The sequence below is a fragment of the Eublepharis macularius genome, chromosome 11 (assembly GCF_028583425.1).
Source record: "Eublepharis macularius isolate TG4126 chromosome 11, MPM_Emac_v1.0, whole genome shotgun sequence".
Lineage (NCBI taxonomy): Eukaryota > Metazoa > Chordata > Lepidosauria > Squamata > Eublepharidae > Eublepharis > Eublepharis macularius.
This window is the reverse complement of record NC_072800.1, coordinates 13,553,513-13,571,175: the sequence shown is the minus strand read 5'-3', so window position 1 is coordinate 13,571,175 and position 17,663 is coordinate 13,553,513. Positions and strand designations below refer to the sequence as shown.

General features: G+C 53.0%; 1 protein-coding gene across 3 annotated transcripts in view; it reads right to left on the bottom strand.

The window, feature by feature from the left end:
* Positions 1 to 17,663, bottom strand: part of DDC (dopa decarboxylase) — a 98,567-nt gene that overhangs the window by 14,719 nt on the left and 66,185 nt on the right. For all 3 annotated transcript variants that reach the window (XM_054991480.1, XM_054991482.1, XM_054991481.1), the window contains exons 10-12: positions 17,244 to 17,320; positions 2,738 to 2,757; positions 1,239 to 1,337 (exon numbers count right to left, since the gene is read on the bottom strand). In XM_054991480.1, coding sequence (XP_054847455.1) covers positions 1,239 to 1,337; positions 2,738 to 2,757; positions 17,244 to 17,320 — 196 coding nt within the window. The remainder of the gene's footprint in view (positions 1 to 1,238; positions 1,338 to 2,737; positions 2,758 to 17,243; positions 17,321 to 17,663) is intronic.

The window sequence follows — 17,663 nt, the reverse complement described above, 5'->3', positions numbered from 1 at the left end:
CTGTTTGGAAGAGGATGCTGAACTAAAAGGACCTTTCACCTCATCCATCAGGGCCCTCCTTATACGCCTCATATCCCCACTTTAAACTACAGGGCATTTCCACACAGCGTTACTGCGTCAGTTCTGGCCTCCAAATCACTATGGTTTATCCCTGGTCTTCTGCACATTCTTCTCAGGCTTAAGTTCTTTAGACTATTACCCTGATCTTGTTCTAACAACCAATTCTGAGAGCCAAGCTACTTGAGCGGCAAGTGAACAGACTCACGTGTATTCCTCCCTGTTCACTTGCGCTCCACTCGATCACCACTTGCCGTTCAAGTGTCATTTGTCACTTGTAGCTTGGCCCTGAGTCACACTTTTTCCTGAGTGTAAGGTTTCCTACCCCTTTTGTTGGTTTCTCCTACTCCTGCCCACTTTCCACTGACAGGTCCATGACTATGGGCCATGTGCTCCCCTTCTCCACCTGTCCTAAAAAAAGGAATTTTATCCCTTGCATCAGCAAATTTTCAAGTATTAATTTTAAAAAAAACTTGCCTGATAAGGTTATAGAATTAGAAGGTGGCACAGAAATAATCATTGCTCTTCCTGTATGTCTTGATATCCAGCACCCCCCTTTACTAGGTTTTTTTTTCATGGGAATTTGATATTTTATGTTGAGGGGGAATTCATCTCTTGATTCTGGTGGGGATGTTTCGGAACAGCCCGCTGGCCCGCTTCCTTGTTCTCAGCCTGCTTGAGGCATTTATGTGACTAAACATTATGTACTTGCTACTTGAAAGCAATTGACTAGATGGGTGAGCAATGGACTCCCCTGCACTTGCCTGATGTTTGCTGACAGGAGATCTTTTAAAAATCGATTTGCAGCCCCAAACGTCCAAATATTGGGGTGAACCTCAAAGTGGAGGGCATTTCTTCATGACAATCATGCCATTCTCACACATGTGCAGGGACAAGGAAGGCAGGGCCTAGCCCCTTTTCTAGCAGTAGGTCATACCTACGCAGCACATGAGCATTATTGAAAAAGGAAAGCAGGGTGCTGTGCCACGTTCCTTGAGGTCACATGTCACACAGCTCTGCAATAAGCAAATTGTCATGAGCTTTTAAAAAATAATACATTACTTGAATACTTGTGATTTTAAACGAGCCTGCGTGTCTGTCAGCCTATACATACCAATACGAATGAAACCCTCTTCTCTCATTCTTCCTAATAATTCAGCAACAACATAAAATATGTTCACCTTGCGGATGTATTCCTGGAGCCCCTTCACACCATACATTCGAAAGACAAACCACATTTTCAAGGAACGGAACCGCCGACCCAGAGGGATTTGCCAGTGCTGGAGGTAAAAGCACAAACTATTTATTGCATTTATTTTTTTAAATGCTCACACATTTTCTTTTTTTTATTTTCAGAACAAAGAGGGGTACAAAAGAAGAAAGGGGAATAACAGGGTCAGAGGAACATTAAGATTTTGCACTTCAAGAGTTGTAATAATAAAATACAGAGTACTCAAAGCATACCTTAATCAGAGTTCGTCAATATGAGGGCCGTTTCCAGATGGCTTACCTGAAGCCGCTCCATGCCGCAATGTTGTGGATCGTGCCGGGGAAAACGCGAAATATCGCGTTTTCCCCGGCACGATCCACAACATTGCGGCATGGAGCGGCTTCAGGTAAGCCATCTGGAAACGGCCCATATCTCCTATTCCAACCCCTGTGTGTCTTCTCAAACTAAACATGATCTTTTTCCTACACAGTATTCAATTTTAGATCAACTAAAGGTCAAAACAAGTGGTCTCCCTGTACATTCTAACTGCTAGGGCTTTTTTTCTGGGAAAAGAGGTGGTGGAACTCAAGACCGCACAATGATGTCACTTTGGGTCAGCTGGAACAAGGGGGGAGTTTTTCAAAGTTTAAATTGCCGTCAGCGAAAATGTTCACATGGCCGGTGGCCCCGCCCCCTGATCTCCAGACAGAGGGGAGTTTAGATTGCCCTCTGCACCAGTGGCGCAGAGGGCAATCTAAACTCCCCTCTATCTGGAGATCAGGGGGCGGGGCCACCGGCCATGTGACCATTTTTAAGAGGTGCCGGAACTCTGTTCCACTGCATTCCTACGGAAAAAAATCCCTGCTAACTGCTATATCTTAGTATGGTCTAATGATTCTATACAGATTGTTTCTATCTAGCTTAACTATTTTGCCACAGCTTCCATATCATGCATTCTACCTCATCACTGATATCAAAGGCACCAAATCTAGTGCCTGATGCCATCTTCCCAGCACTCAAAGGTCTAGATAATCACTACCCCTCCTACTATTTACAATGGGTTGGATCCAAAAGTCATTTCTTTCAACAGAAGAGTAGAGTAATTTTCATGGATTCTCCTCACCGATTGCAAGCCCCTACTTCATCTCCCAATTCTGCTCCTGTGGTTCCCCGCCCCCGCCAATCAGCAGTTTGAGAAGCTCAGTAGGTTGCAGCAAAAGGTGGAGGTGGGACCATTTAATGCCATTCGCGGTTCCTGAGCAACAGTGGGATGCATCCAGCCACTCTGCTCAGCAAAGTTGGAAGCCTTCCTCCAGCCCAAGCAGCTTCCTTCCAACTTCAGTGGCTCTTCTGTTGGAAGAGCGGCTGGATCTCCTCCAGTACCTTGAAGCCAACCCAACAGCTACTGAATTGTTCTGATGGTTGGACAATGAAAGCATGACGAGGTATTACTGAGAACACTATACTTACCCTATAATCTGTGATAAGTCCTGCAAGTAAAACAATAAAAAAGGTAATGTGATAACATATATAAACGTAGAGTGATTAGTATGCCACGCTTCAGGCAACCCAGTCCTTAAAACACTTGGGCTAGCAGAAGTCTGCGAGAAGTGTGGAACGGTCTTCCCTGGGATAGACATTTGGTAACACTCTCACTAGAACTCTCCTTCTGCAATTAACTAACTTTTAAGAGCTGCTCCACATGTGCCAAAGCTCTCCATGGAAAGCATTGCTTCCTATACAACAGTGTTCTCCCTGTAGGGAACAACGCGTAACTGGTACACTTGTAACAACCTCACTCTTGTGCATTTTGAGGTGTACATCCTTGGTGAAAAGCAAAGCCATTTGAGACTTATACACAGAGAGACAGAAAAACAGACACTTGCGTGATCGATGCATGGGACACAAGCGGTGCATAATTTCCAGGTAAGAATTTGCGCATAATAGAAGCAGTCCAGAAACAGCCAAACCCAAGTGGCTTTCAAGGCAATGAGGGGCCTATTTTTCCTCTGCATCTGGAACTACAGGAGTCCCAATACCAAACCCACTTTGTTACCCCTTTCCATTATTATGTAATACTGATTCAGGAATTCTCATTTGCAAATCTCCCTCCAATTTGCCCCCATCCCCAAACAGGCTGGCTAGGAGAAAATATCTGGGCGCTGGCAGGGGAAAATCTTCAACATTCCTCCTTCCCCTATAAAAAGAATCTGGTAACCCTCCTTCCCCTTACTGACCCCCATAAATGCTCCCCCATTCTCTTAGCAGGAAGCTGAGATCATATTTGCTAAAACAATATATAGTTCACCCTCTATACTGTCCTATGTACATAGTTCACTTATCCATTTTTTAAAATGACCCCAGTGGATTAGCATGAATGACAGTACATATGATAATATGGCCCCTTCCCGGCATGCAGCTACGCTGCTAAAGCTGGGGGCCATTAGTTGCCGCCCTGGAAGGAGGGAGGCAGCACCCCCCCCCTTCCTTCAAGTTGCTCAGCCTGAGCAGAGCACATCTCAAGCTCTCTCAGCCGAGCTCCCCGAGGCTCTTTTACCGAAGGCCCTCCTGGTTATGCAGGGAGAGCTGCCTTAGAGAAGCTGCGATATTCCCCTGCTTGCTACCTTCAAACTCCAGGAGGAGAGCCAGGGCCCAGCGCCAGGCTCAGGGGTTTGGCAGAGGCTTTTTCTTACTTACATTTGGGACCTGTTGTCTGTCAGTCAGGAGGGCTGAAGCAGGGTGAGGCCCAGCCCTTGCAGGCCTCTGGCCTACCTAGGCTCCTCTCCCCCCCCCCACCACCATTTTACTTTGTTGGGAGAGAGGACTTCAGGCAGCAGCAATAGGCTTGGCTGTGGGCCACAGGGGTGAGTTGCAGCCATCTGAAGGGTGGATTAATCGTACTTCATTGCTACTGGCCTAGCAGAGTGGATGCTGGTAGCCCCCCCTCCCCCCGGCTAGGTTTCTTCCCTCCCCTGCCGTTACACTTACTTGGGAGGGAGCATTGCCAGCGGCAATAGCTTGGCCTAAGGACTCCAGGCAGCAGGGGCTATGTTGTGGGAGGGCTTGGCAGTTTATTCAGTTGGGTGCAGCCATTTTGAGAGTGGCACCCGGTGGCCTGCTTAGCCTCCTGGCAATGGCAGCCATGTTGTGAAGGCATCTACAATACGCAGAGCTCTGGGACGTGGCCATTTTGAGTGTGGCATTTGTGTGGCCTGATTTACCTCCTGCTTACTGGCAGTAGCAGCCATTTTAGTGGGGCTTTTGCAGCTTATCATGTAGCTTCCTGGCAATGGTGGCCATGTTGTGAAGGCATCTATACTATGCACAGCTCTGGGGGTGGCCATTTTGAATGTGGCATTTGTGTTGCCTGATTTGCCTCCTCCGTACTGGCAGTAGCAGCCATTTTAGAGGGGCTTTTGCAGCTTATCATGTGGTAGGGTGGCCATTTTGAGAGTGGCACCTCTGCTTAGCTTCCTGGCAATGGTGGCCATGTTGTGAAGGCATCTGCAATATGCACAGCACCAGGGGTAGCCATTTTGAGTGTGGCATTTGTATTGCCTGATTTACCTCCTGCTTACTGGCAGTAGCAGCCATTTTAGTGGGGCTTTTGCAGCTTATCATGTGGTTGGGTGGCCATTTTGAGAGTGGCACCTCTGCTTAGCTTCCTGGCAGTGGCGGCCATGTTGTGAAGGCATCTATATTATGCATAGCACCAGGGGTGGCCATTTTGTTTGTGGGCTTTGTGTGGCCTGATTTGCCTTTTGCTTACTGGCAGTAGTGGCCATTTTTGTGGGCTTTTTGCAGCTTATCCTGTGCTGGCAGCGACCATTTTGAGTGTGTCTCACGGCGGCCTGCTTAGCCTCCTTGCACTGGTGGCCATTTTATAGAGGCCTCTACAGGCTGCACAGTGTTTGGGCTGCCATTTTGGGGGTGCTGTGCCCCTATTGGTCTTTGAAGCTCTAAAAGCAGTTATTTTACAGTACATTACATTACATTACTGTATATTTCCATCATGCCACCCAAAAAGGGTAGTAGCCCTGCTAAGGGCAAGCAGCCAGAAAATAGGCCTCCTGCAAAGCAGCCCTGCAGACTCTTCCTTTGAGGATGATGAAGTGGCCAAGGGGAGGAGGGAAATACTGGCCTATTGATGTCTATCAGTCAGGAGGGCTGAAGCAGGGTTAGGCCTAGCCCCTGTAGGCCTCCTGCCTATCTAGGCCTCCCTAACCGTTTTCACTTTATTTGGAGAGTGTACTTACAGCAGCAGCAGCAGTGAAGGCCTAGCTGAGGCCGGAGGGGTGGGGGCTTGCAATAATCTGAAGAGTGGTTTGCTGCACACTTGATTTCTACTGGTGTAGCAAGGATATACAGTCCCAGGGTGGTGACTGGTTAAACCCCTCCTCCTTTTTCCCTGCCCAATTTTGCAGCCTTGGTGGGCCTAAAGAGCTGTTTTTTAGGTTTTGTCACTCAGGCCACCTAATGACATGTCGTGTTATTGCATCTGCTGAAATCTGCAATACCGTCACGCAGGGCACTGAAGTCTGATCTTTCTGGCAGTGACCTTTCTGATCTCTCTGATCTTTCTACTAGGTTAGCACAATTGACGGCCGGTAGCGGATCTGGCCTGGGCTGCTGTAATCCAGTCAGGTTGAGGTGACAGTGGATGATTGACAAGGTCCACTGGCCCCTAGTGCTTGGCTGTGGGGGCTATTGGGGAGCGGGTCAGGCAACAGTCTCCTGACTCCCATGTTCAGACTCCTGAGTTGTACCATCTTGAGTCTTGCCTTTGAGTTTCGCAGTTTAGCCATTGGGTTGTTACTTGACTCAGTCCTAAAGGGACAGCTATAAAGGGAGCAGCATGTTGGGGGTTAACTTTCCTCTTCAGGAAGTGGAGGAGAAGGATGAGGTGGACCTGAGGAGGGAGACAAGTAAATGAGACTTAAGAAGGTTCACTGCACCTGGGCCAGTCGGCGGCTGGCCAGCCTTTATGGGAGCTCCAGCAGCTGGCGGGGCACCGAGCCTTGTCTCCAAGGTGTTGGCACCTAGAAGAGGAGTTTCCTTGGAGTCTATGCTGCCTTGGGGCCCAATGGCTTCTGGATGGGCACCTAGAAGTGGTGTTTCCTTGGCGTTTCTGCTGCCTTGGGGCCCAATGGCTTCTGGGTTTAGTTCAGGGGACTGGTAGGCTGAGAAGTGGCCCATTTACCACTCAGTATGGGAGTCTAACTATAAATCATATATGATTTGAATTTTCCAGTCCTCGTGGCAGTTGGATTGTGGGGGAGGGAACTAGATAACCCCTCAACCCACTTCATGTATACAATTAGGCAGTGGTGCCCATACCTAACCCTCTTTCATCCAAGAGGCATGATCACCCCCAGCATCTGGTGAACCTATGACCAAGTGGCCAGCAGTCTCTAGGCTGGGGTACCGGTTGGTCTGTAGGAGTTCTGCCTGAGCTGATAGATCTCTCCCACAGTTTCAGTGAGCCAGTTTGGTGTGAGAGACAGTTTGGTGTAGTGGTTAAGAGCGTGTGACTCTAAGCTGGAGAACCGGGTTTGATTCCCCACTCCTCCACTTGAAGCCAACTGGGTGATCTTGGGTCAGTCACAGCTTTGGGGAGCTCTTTCAGCCCCACCCACCTCACAAGGTGTTTGTTGTGTGGGGATAATAATGGCATGCTTTGTAAACCACTCTGAGTGGGGGTTAAGTCATCCTGAAGGGCGGTATATAAATTTATTATTATTATTATTATTATTATTATTATTGTTTAAAAAAGGTAAGGGTGGTCCCCTGTGCAAGCACCGAGTCATTGCTGACCCATGGGGGGACGTCGCGTCATGATGTTTTCTTGGTGGACTTTGTGTGGGGTGGTTTGCCATTGCCTTCCTCAGTTGCCTGCACTTTGATCCCGGGGGGCTGGCTGCTCATTTTGCCGACCTCGGGAAGCTGGGGGGCTGGGTCAGCCTTGGGCCTGCTGCCTGAACCTGGCTTCCACCGGGATTGAACTTATTATTATGGGTGAGTGGAAAGTTAAGGGGCTTGCCTCACATTCCAGTGGCTGCCATCAAACAGCTTAGGCACCTTTTGGTTCGCCAGTAAAGCTCCAAGTTTGCAGTAAGCCCAGGCAGTTTTCAGGGTCACATGACATTAATGGTGGGCACGAGAGTTAGATCCTGAGCGTTAGTGCAGTGATGACCCAAGCCCTTAAGGAAGGGTCTGGTTGACTCTGCATTAGCCACGGGGAAAGTGATGGCCGAGCTGCTACTTCTGTTTGTTGGGATGTGGGGTCCTTTGCCTCACTCCTGGTCATTCACCTGGGAGTAATAAGCTGGGCTTCCCAAGGGCACAGCCCTTCCATTATGGGCCCCACAGATGTGCATGCATAGGCAAGGTGGCCCAGTGCGCTCAAGGGGAGGAGCAGTCCTCCGCCTCACATACTGGTCATTCACTTGGGCTGTAATGACCTTGGCTGCGGGGCATGGCCGTTCCGGTATAGGCTCAGGCAGATTTGCACACATAAGCATGGTGGCCTCATGAGCTGTAGGGGAGGAGCAGCCTCCGTTACATGTTCGGGTCATTCACTTGGGCGGTATGACCTTGTCTCACAGGGCATGGCCCTTTCCTTATAGTCTCACACAGGCTTGCAGCACCCAGGCAAGTAGTGGCCTGATGGTTTGAGGGGAGGTGCAGTCCTCTGCCTCACATTCTGGTCCTTCACCGTGTGGTAATGACCTTGGTTTGCTGGGCATGACCTTGGCTGCAGGGCATGGCCCTTTCATTACAGCCTCACACAGACTTGCAATGCATAGGCAAGTAGTGGCCTGGTGTGTTGATGATTGGTCCATAATGCTTCCGTGTCAGTGCAGTGGGAAGCTTGGGACTCGTTAGTCCTTGAGATGGCTAGACGAAAGGCTAACGGAGCCATAGAGAAAGCTTTCGGGGATGGTATGGGCCTTTATTTGCCACACCTCCACATACTAGGCTGAATTTGCCAACCTCTACCGAGGTAATGGGGGTTCACCTGGCCACTAAGGGCAAAGACATTGTCCGGGGTCTGAGCCCCAGCCCCCAGACTTGACAAGAGGGAACAGCAGGGGACAAAAGGGTGGCAGCAACCCCACCCCCCAAGCCGGCAACCAGGGCCAGAACCTACCTACTCCAGGGGGAAGGGGTAAAAGGCCAGAACCTCAGAGGGGTGGAGGGGGCAAGGAGAGACCAGCCAGTCCCACCTTCCAGGGGGAAGAAAGGGGGTTAAGCAGGCCAGAGGGAAAGGGCCACAGCAGGGGGAATGTGGGACCAGCAGCAGCAGCAGCAGCAGCAACCCAAGCAGAGCCCTTACCTGGCAGGGAGAGGAAGCAGCCTCTACAGCCCAGAGCCACACCATGGCTAGAAGACAGCAGCCTGGCTCAGGAGTTGCTAGAAGCCAAGCCTCTCCAGGGGGGGCTGCCACAGGCATTCTGGGGGAGGAGATGGGTAGCCCCGCCCAGCATTGCTGAGCTGGCAGCGCAGAAGCTGGCTAAGGCAGCACCTCATGAGCAAGGCCAGGCAAGCCCAATAGCACGGAGGCTGGCTGGGGCAGCTCCTCGTGAGCAAGGCCAGGCAAGCTCAATAGCACAGAGGCTGGCTGGGGCAGCTCCTCGTGAGCAAGGCCAAGGAGCCCTCAGCTGGGGATGGCTTGCACTCAACCCCACCCTACCAGCAAAGCAAAGGAGCCCAGGAGGGATTAGTGGTTGGGGGGAAACACCTGGAGGGACGCACAGCTGGGCCCGGTCAGGAGAAGGAACAAGCCTAGAAGGAGGGCGGGGCAGAGAGAGGAAACCCTATAAAGGGTGGCTGGGAAGAGCTCTGGGGTGGTGGGTGTGAGTGAGGAGTGATGATGTGGAGTGAGAGCAGTAGAATGCAAGGGTGGAGGCTTGGAGGAGAGTTCTGGAAGGAGGAGATGAAGGAGGACGCAGAGGGTAAGCAGGCCAGGTTGAGCAGGCCAGCGAGTGGACTGAGAGGGAGTCTGGGTGAGGTATACCGCCCCTCCTTCCACAGAGCAGGGTCCTGCAGAGTCCCTGGCCCCCCTGTGACGTCAGGAGCAGACCGCCCAGTGCCACGCCCAGCGGCAGCCGCGGCAAGCCCTGACAAGTTGGTGGCCCGTACGGGGAAAGTCGTTCCGACGCAGGCGCCAGTCGAAGGGATGTATCCCGACGCCGACGCCCCAGCAGACCTCAGACTGTGGCTGGAGGAACGCTTGGACAGGATACGGGGGAAGCTGGAGGCGGCCTTCCAAACAGCTCAGGCAGAGCTAATGCAAGCCGTAGAGCAGCGGATGCAAGCCTGCGCCCCCACAGCCTCCTCGCCCGTGGTATGTGCGTTGGCTTGGGAAATTAACCCGCCAGCTGGCAAGAGGGTACAGAGTCTGTGCGCCACCGTGAGGATAGGCCGGCAGAGCCTGCAGGCCCTGTTGGACTCAGGGAGTGCAGTCTCGGCGATCCACACCCAACTCGTCCCAGCTGCCACCCCAGTGCACCGCTGGATCCCGGTGACGGATGTGATGGGCCGCACCCTGCCGTATCCTGCGGTCTGGGTGATGGTGGAATACCTGGGGGCGATCCGTCGCATAGAGGTCGTCAAGGTAGCCCACTTACCCCACCCAATGCTGCTGGGAAGAGATGCCCCGGAGTTCTACAGGCTGCTCAGAGAGGCAGCAGGGGGGGTGGCAGGCCCACGAGTCGCCCCAGTTCTGCAAGTGGAGGAGGCCGCCGACCCAGACGAGGGTCCCTCTGTCAGACCAGGGGCAGAACCACGGGCTGAAGACCCAGCTGGACCCCCGGCAGACCGCCCATTCCGCGATGCCCAAGGGGCAGATGAGTCCTTGCAGCACTTACGAGAGACAGCAGCTCGGGAGGAGGAGCAGGTGCGGGATGAGCGGAGGGCCCAACGGCTCCCTCGCATCGAGAAGCAAGGAGGGGTTTGGGTTCGCATAGCTCGCGCCCCAAATGGCCAGGGGGAGGTCCGCCAGCTATTGGTGCCAGCAGCCTACCGGGCCGAAGTCCTCCGCACGGCCCATGAGCATGCATGGGCCGGGCATCTGGGGCACCACAAGACCCTGAGGAAGATCCTCGAGCGTTTCTTCTGGCCCTCAGTGAACGCAGACGTGAAGGCACACTGCCGCTCCTGCCCCACCTGCCAGAGGGTGGCAGCGAGACGCCCGCCAAAGGCCCCTCTTTCCCCGCTGCCAGTGATGGGGGTGCCCTTCCAGCGGATAGCGATGGACTTCATCGGCCCACTGCCGCGCACACCCCGGGGATACCGTTTTGCCCTGGTGATCGTGGACTATGCCACACGTTTCCCAGAGGTCATTCCTTTGAAAACTATGCAGACCCCGGGGGTGGTCCGGGCGCTGTCCAAGCTGTTCGCGATGGTGGGGCTGCCCAGCGAAATCTTGACGGACCGGGGAGGGCCCTTCCGAGCAAAGGCCATGCGTCAGCTCTGTCAGAACTTGGGGATCCGGCAGGTGTTCGCCTCTGCCTACCACCCCCAAACAGATGGATTGGCAGAGCGCCTGAATCAGACGGTTAAGGAGGCCCTGAAAAAGATGACGCATGACAAACCTCACCAGTGGGACCTGTATATCGATCCCCTGATGTTTGCCCTCCGAGAGACCCCCCAGGCCTCCACTGGCTTTAGCCCATTTGAACTGCTGTACGGGCGGAAGCCACGGGGAATGCTCTCCCGCCTGGTGGAGCAATGGGGTCCCCAAGCCAGCCCCCCAGCTCCCCCAGTCCAGGAGTATGTGAGCCAACTCCGCGAGCGGGTGCAGCAGTTTCAAGCGGAAGCAGGCCGACAGCTGGCCCATGCCCAGACACAACAGAAGGCTGCGTACGACCGGGGTACGCGACAGAGAACCTTCCAGCTAGGGGAGAAGGTCCTCGTCCACCGCACAGTTTTCCCCAGGGAGGAGGGGGACCCCTGGCGAGGCCCCTATGTGGTGACAAAAGTATTAGGGCCCACAACCTATGAGGTCCAGTGTGGGCCTCGTCGACGTCAGAGGAAGACGCTCCACGTGAACCTGCTGAAGAGGTGGTATGAGCGGGACAGCCAGGAGTGCCGGCTGGCTGAGGACCCCCTGGAGCTTCCTGACAGTGAGCTGCCATGGACTGCTGAAGCCCCAGAGTTCGAGGAACCACAGGTGGACCCTCAGCTCGACCCTGCCCAAAAGGCCCAGCTGCAGGACCTGTGGAAGCGAGTGCCCGGGGTCTTTTCAAGACGCCCCGGGGTTACAAAATTAGTGCACCATGCCATCCCAACCCAGCCGGGGCAGTCTGCCCGGTCGACCTGGCGCCCCATTCCCCGGAAGCAGTGGGAGGCAGTGAACCAGGAGACGGAGGAGATGCTGCGCATGGGGGTCATTGAACCCTCCCAGAGTGAGTGGCGCAGCCCTATAGTGTTGGTGCCGAAGCCGGATGGGACGACCCGCTTCTGCATCGACTACCGGGAACTGAACAAAGTGGCCAAGTTCGATGCCTACCCCATGCCCAGGGCGGACGTCCTGGTCGGGCAGCTGGGGCCAGCCCGGTACCTGTCGGCCCTCGACCTGACGAAGGGGTATTGGCAGGTACCAGTGCGCCCTGAGGATAGGGAGAAAACCGCCTTTGCCACCCCCCGGGGCCTCTTCCAGTTCCGCCGCATGCCCTTCGGCCTCCACGGGGCGGCAGCTACCTTCCAGCGGTTGGTGGACCAAGTCCTGGGGGACTGTCGGGACTTCGCGATGGCCTATATCGATGACATCGTCATCTTCAGCCCTGACTGGCCCACCCACCTACGGCACCTGGAAAGGGTCCTCAAGGCACTACAGAAAGCGGGTCTGAAGGCCAATCCCAAGAAAAGCCACTTGGGGTTCCAGGAACTCAGGTACCTGGGCTTTGTGATAGGGGGAGGGCAGGTCCGGCCACCACCTGAAAAGGTGGCCTCCATCGCAGACGTGCCCCAACCACAAACCAAGCGGCAGCTCAGGCGGTTTCTGGGGCTCATGGGGTATTATGGGCGCTTCATCCCACATTTTGCGGCCCGCTCAGCCCCCCTGACTGACTGTCTGAAGAAGGGCAGCCCCAATCGTCTCAGCTGGACCCCGGAACAGGTGGCTGCCTTCACTGACCTGCGCACCGCCCTGTCCGACACAACAAAGCTGTGGAACCCGGACTTTGAGCGGCCTTTCATATTGGCAACCGATGCGTCGGCCTCAGGCCTTGGGGCAGTCCTAATGCAGGAGCAAGAAGGAATAAAGGTACCCATCCTGTTCATAAGCCGCAAGCTCCAGCCCGCGGAGCAGAAGTATGCCACCGTAGAACGGGAAGCCCTCGCCATCAAATGGGCCATAGGAGCACTACGGTATTACCTAGCCAACAACCCGTTCACGCTAATGACGGATCACGCGCCACTCCAGTGGATGCACAGGATGAAGGAGCACAACCCCCGCATCCTGCGGTGGTACCTTTCCCTTCTGCCATTCCAATTCTCCGTAGTGTACCGCCGGGGGGCCAACCACCTGGATGCGGATTTCATGTCCCGCCTCTTCGAGCCGGGCCCCTCCGAGCCAACGTCCAGGCTAAGAGGGGGGGTGTGTCCGGGGTCTGAGCCCCAGCCCCCAGACTTGACAAGAGGGAACAGCAGGGGACAAAAGGGTGGCAGCAACCCCACCCCCCAAGCCGGCAACCAGGGCCAGAACCTACCTACTCCAGGGGGAAGGGGTAAAAGGCCAGAACCTCAGAGGGGTGGAGGGGGCAAGGAGAGACCAGCCAGTCCCACCTTCCAGGGGGAAGAAAGGGGGTTAAGCAGGCCAGAGGGAAAGGGCCACAGCAGGGGGAATGTGGGACCAGCAGCAGCAGCAGCAGCAGCAACCCAAGCAGAGCCCTTACCTGGCAGGGAGAGGAAGCAGCCTCTACAGCCCAGAGCCACACCATGGCTAGAAGACAGCAGCCTGGCTCAGGAGTTGCTAGAAGCCAAGCCTCTCCAGGGGGGGCTGCCACAGGCATTCTGGGGGAGGAGATGGGTAGCCCCGCCCAGCATTGCTGAGCTGGCAGCGCAGAAGCTGGCTAAGGCAGCACCTCATGAGCAAGGCCAGGCAAGCCCAATAGCACGGAGGCTGGCTGGGGCAGCTCCTCGTGAGCAAGGCCAGGCAAGCTCAATAGCACAGAGGCTGGCTGGGGCAGCTCCTCGTGAGCAAGGCCAAGGAGCCCTCAGCTGGGGATGGCTTGCACTCAACCCCACCCTACCAGCAAAGCAAAGGAGCCCAGGAGGGATTAGTGGTTGGGGGGAAACACCTGGAGGGACGCACAGCTGGGCCCGGTCAGGAGAAGGAACAAGCCTAGAAGGAGGGCGGGGCAGAGAGAGGAAACCCTATAAAGGGTGGCTGGGAAGAGCTCTGGGGTGGTGGGTGTGAGTGAGGAGTGATGATGTGGAGTGAGAGCAGTAGAATGCAAGGGTGGAGGCTTGGAGGAGAGTTCTGGAAGGAGGAGATGAAGGAGGACGCAGAGGGTAAGCAGGCCAGGTTGAGCAGGCCAGCGAGTGGACTGAGAGGGAGTCTGGGTGAGGTATACCGCCCCTCCTTCCACAGAGCAGGGTCCTGCAGAGTCCCTGGCCCCCCTGTGACGTCAGGAGCAGACCGCCCAGTGCCACGCCCAGCGGCAGCCGCGGCAAGCCCTGACAGACATCTTCCTCAGCAGGCAATAACAATTTTTATGGAGGATTTGCAGCAAGGGCTCCAGTTAGCCTTAGGCTATCAGTGGGGTCGCTGGGGCCTAAGCAGAGGCTTGGCCCTGGCGTTGGCAGGTTTGAGTTTGAGATAGGGTGCGGGCTGGTGAGCAACCTTGGCGCTTCCCTATTGGTTGGAAGAGGGGTCTGCCTGAAGTGCTGGTACTGCTTTGACGGCTGCCAGCTGCAGGGGCAGGCTGCCTTCGGGAACCCCCGCATACAAGTCCTTCCCTCACTGCTGTATGGCTGAGGTGTTCAGGAGCTTGAAAGGGGGGTGACCAAATTGCCTGGCCGGCTGGGTCTGCACCATCCATGGATGGGTCACACCCGGGGCTTCGGGGCTCGCCCAGACAGGGCAAGGCGGCGGTCCAGGGTGGACCCCGTGGCTTGACCTGTACCGCTTTAGGCCCTTGCCACTGTTCTGGCTTGTTCTAGTTGTATGAAGTTAATAAAGTGGCCTTTATAGCCAAACTTGGTGTCTGCCTCTTCATTCCGACTAGGGTGGCAAATAACCCATTGCACTGATGCAAAGAGACTTCACTGGGACCTGAACTGGACCCTCAGAGGAGTAGCTGAAGCATGTGCTTTTCCATCTCACTGGTAATGCTGCTTTAATGGCTTCTGGGTCGGAGCAAGCAATTGAGGCAACTGCCAAAGGGTAAGTAAATTGCATGTTGCCATAAAGAGCATCTAATGATCTATTAGTAATGCCTTGGAAACAAGCTGTAGGGCATAATGCAATCTGCTATTAGTCCTTTACCACCATGATTATAAGCTTTACACTTTCATCTCTGGATAAACTGAATTGAGAGAGCATGTGCCGCATCTATAATGCGATCTAAAGGAGCATCCTTCCAATGCTGCCAAATGACAGTCATCTTTGGGCTGCCAGGAAGTCAAGTACAATTTTCCTGATGTGAGAACGCAAATTGACACAAAATTATAGTTCCAGACAAAATATGGAATTTTTTATCCCTTCCCAAGCAAAGTTAATTGCTAGGCAATTATAAAACTGCATAGTACCAGCAGGCCGACAACCTCCACCCCCACTTTTGTTTACAATCTGGAGTGACAGAAGAATGGCTGTCAACATGTCCGCTTCGTCAACCACTGCCCTCAAATTATCTAGCACCTAAAATCAGATTCTGCTGCCGTACCCAGCAAGGCTTTGTAAACATTTCCCATCTCTCATCACGGGGTATAAATGGAAGGGAACTATTACTGAAGGGGCTGGGATGAATTAAACACTAGGCTTTTTCCTAGGAAAAAGAAATATTGACAAGAACTCAGTGCGTTTCTTATAAAGTAGCACAGATCACCCGGGAAGCTAAGAAAATCTGGGTTTGAGCTGTCTTTAAATGGCTGAGACTCCTTCATGGGTATATAATGAAGGTGCTGTGTGTTTTAATGCACTTTTATGTGCTTTTAGCATTATAGTTTTATCATTCGTTGCTGTCTGCTCATGTTCTTGTGTGTTTTAATGGTTCATTTGTAATGGCCTTTGGATTCACACTACGGTTAACGTTTTCCTGCTCCCACCCTCTGCCACTGCTTACCTGGTCAGTGGGGGGAAAGGTGGGGGAACACGGTGGGGAAACACACGTCCTGGGCACACTCCTGGGCAGTGCAGTGCTCTCCTGCACTCTGCAGTGAGCTGATTTCAGCCTCTTTGGAGCTGAATCAGGCCTGTTTTGGGCCTAAATTGGCTTGCTGTGCTCTCCAGGGCCTTCCGGCAGCACTCCTGTGTGCTGCAGTGGGCCAATTTCAGCCTCATGTGGGCTCAATTCAGCCCCAAACAGGCCAAAATCGGCCCACTGCAGAGCACGGGACACTCCCAGGAGCAGCACGATGCCCTGCGTGATGATGTCACTGCCTGGAAGTGATGTCATTGTGCAGCCTGGGAGTGCGTGTGCTTTGCGCGCACATGAAGATACCAGCAAAGGTGAGTGCCGGGTCTTCTGCCTCCCACCCGGAGGGTAAGGGGACCTGGCAACCCTACTAGGGTTGCCAGCCTCCAGGTGGTGGCTGGAGATCTCCTGGAATTACAATTAATCTCCAGACGACAGAGATCAATTCCCCTGGAGAAAATGGCTGCTTTGGAGGTTGGACTCTATGGCATTATACCTTTCTGAGACCCCTCCCCTCCTCAAACCCCACCCTCTCAGGCTACACCCCCCCCAAATCTCCAGGAATTTCCCAACTTGTATCGGGCAACTCTAGTGCCGTCGCACTCGCCCGCTATGTGATGCTGGGGATGGGCAGCAGCTTCCCCACCCCCCACGCCATTTTCCTGAGCTGAAACAGCCCCACAGGCCCTTTTTTGCCGTGTTGTGGAGCTGCACGTGCCCTGAATGCTGGTTTCTTTTTCTGTACCTTTTGCAGCTGAGTGAAAAGCATCCCCCAAGGCCATTTCAGCTCTGCAAGATAAGTTTATTGGCTGCATAAGAGGATCTCTGAATTGGGGCCATTGTAAGAAACAAGTCCTCTGAAATGAAATAACTTCTCTCCGTGTAATGATCTTGAGATCAGAATTTTACACGGCCACCCTAAACAGAATTACTCCCTCCTCAAAAAAAAATGAAATTGTGCCCTCAAGTCATAGTTCACTTACGGCAACCTCAAGTGGGGTTTTCATGGCAAGAGACTAACAGAGGTGGTTTGCCACTGCCCACCTCTGCAACCCTAGTCTTCATTGGAGGTTTCCCATCCAATTACTAACCAAGGCCAACCCTGCTTAGCTTCTGAGATCTGCCTCTCCTGGGCTATTCAGGTCAAGACAGGCCTCCTGATTCCATTAAAGCCAATGGCTTAGAAGCGTACTGTTCTGCTTAACTTCCACTCCCCATGCTTTACCTACTCTTGTATACTCAAACAAGGTGGATCTTAATCACTCTTTCTATAAATGCTTATGCCTGTTACGACAGCCAATAGAATCTTCTGACTCAATACAGAACTCGAGGGGGAGATTCCAGGAGTGTAACGCCACGCTGATTTCTTCTAACATTTGCTCAAACAGAAAAATAAAAACTACATTTGCATGGCCGGCTTCCATTTCTTAAGACAAGCAATGGAAAGGGTGAGAAAACTGATCATGTAATATCGGAGTACTGAGGGATGGGATTGGCATGGGATAATAAGGAAAAGTAGTATCCGTTTGAAAAGATAAACCTAAAAATAAGTGCTGACAGCCAATATTATTGTCATATTAGGGCAAAGATGAAATCTTTCAAAGATATTTTACCCGATTCTTGATGGTCATGCTTCAGATAAACAGGGTCTATCTTAAAGGCACAGGTTAAATCTGTTCTCTTCTTCACCCTAAACAAACATTGAAGAAAAACAGTTTGCCATTGCCTCACTTTACCTAAGAATTCAACTACTTCAGTGGCGGTTAGAAGAGGGGTGAACATTTTAATAGTTTAATCGGTAGATTAGTCAAGTAAATCTCTGATGGACAGAGTCAGATTCTATACACACCCATGGATACAACCAAAGGGCTCACCTCCATGAACCTCACATAGACAGCCCATCTCCCTCCTTCAAGAACCAAATTTTATGAGGAAAAAATACTTAACAATAGCTTTTCCTTGTATCCTTTGCTAGTTTCCCCTCAAGTATATTTTAGCTCTAACAAAACTACAAGACACACCTACATAATATT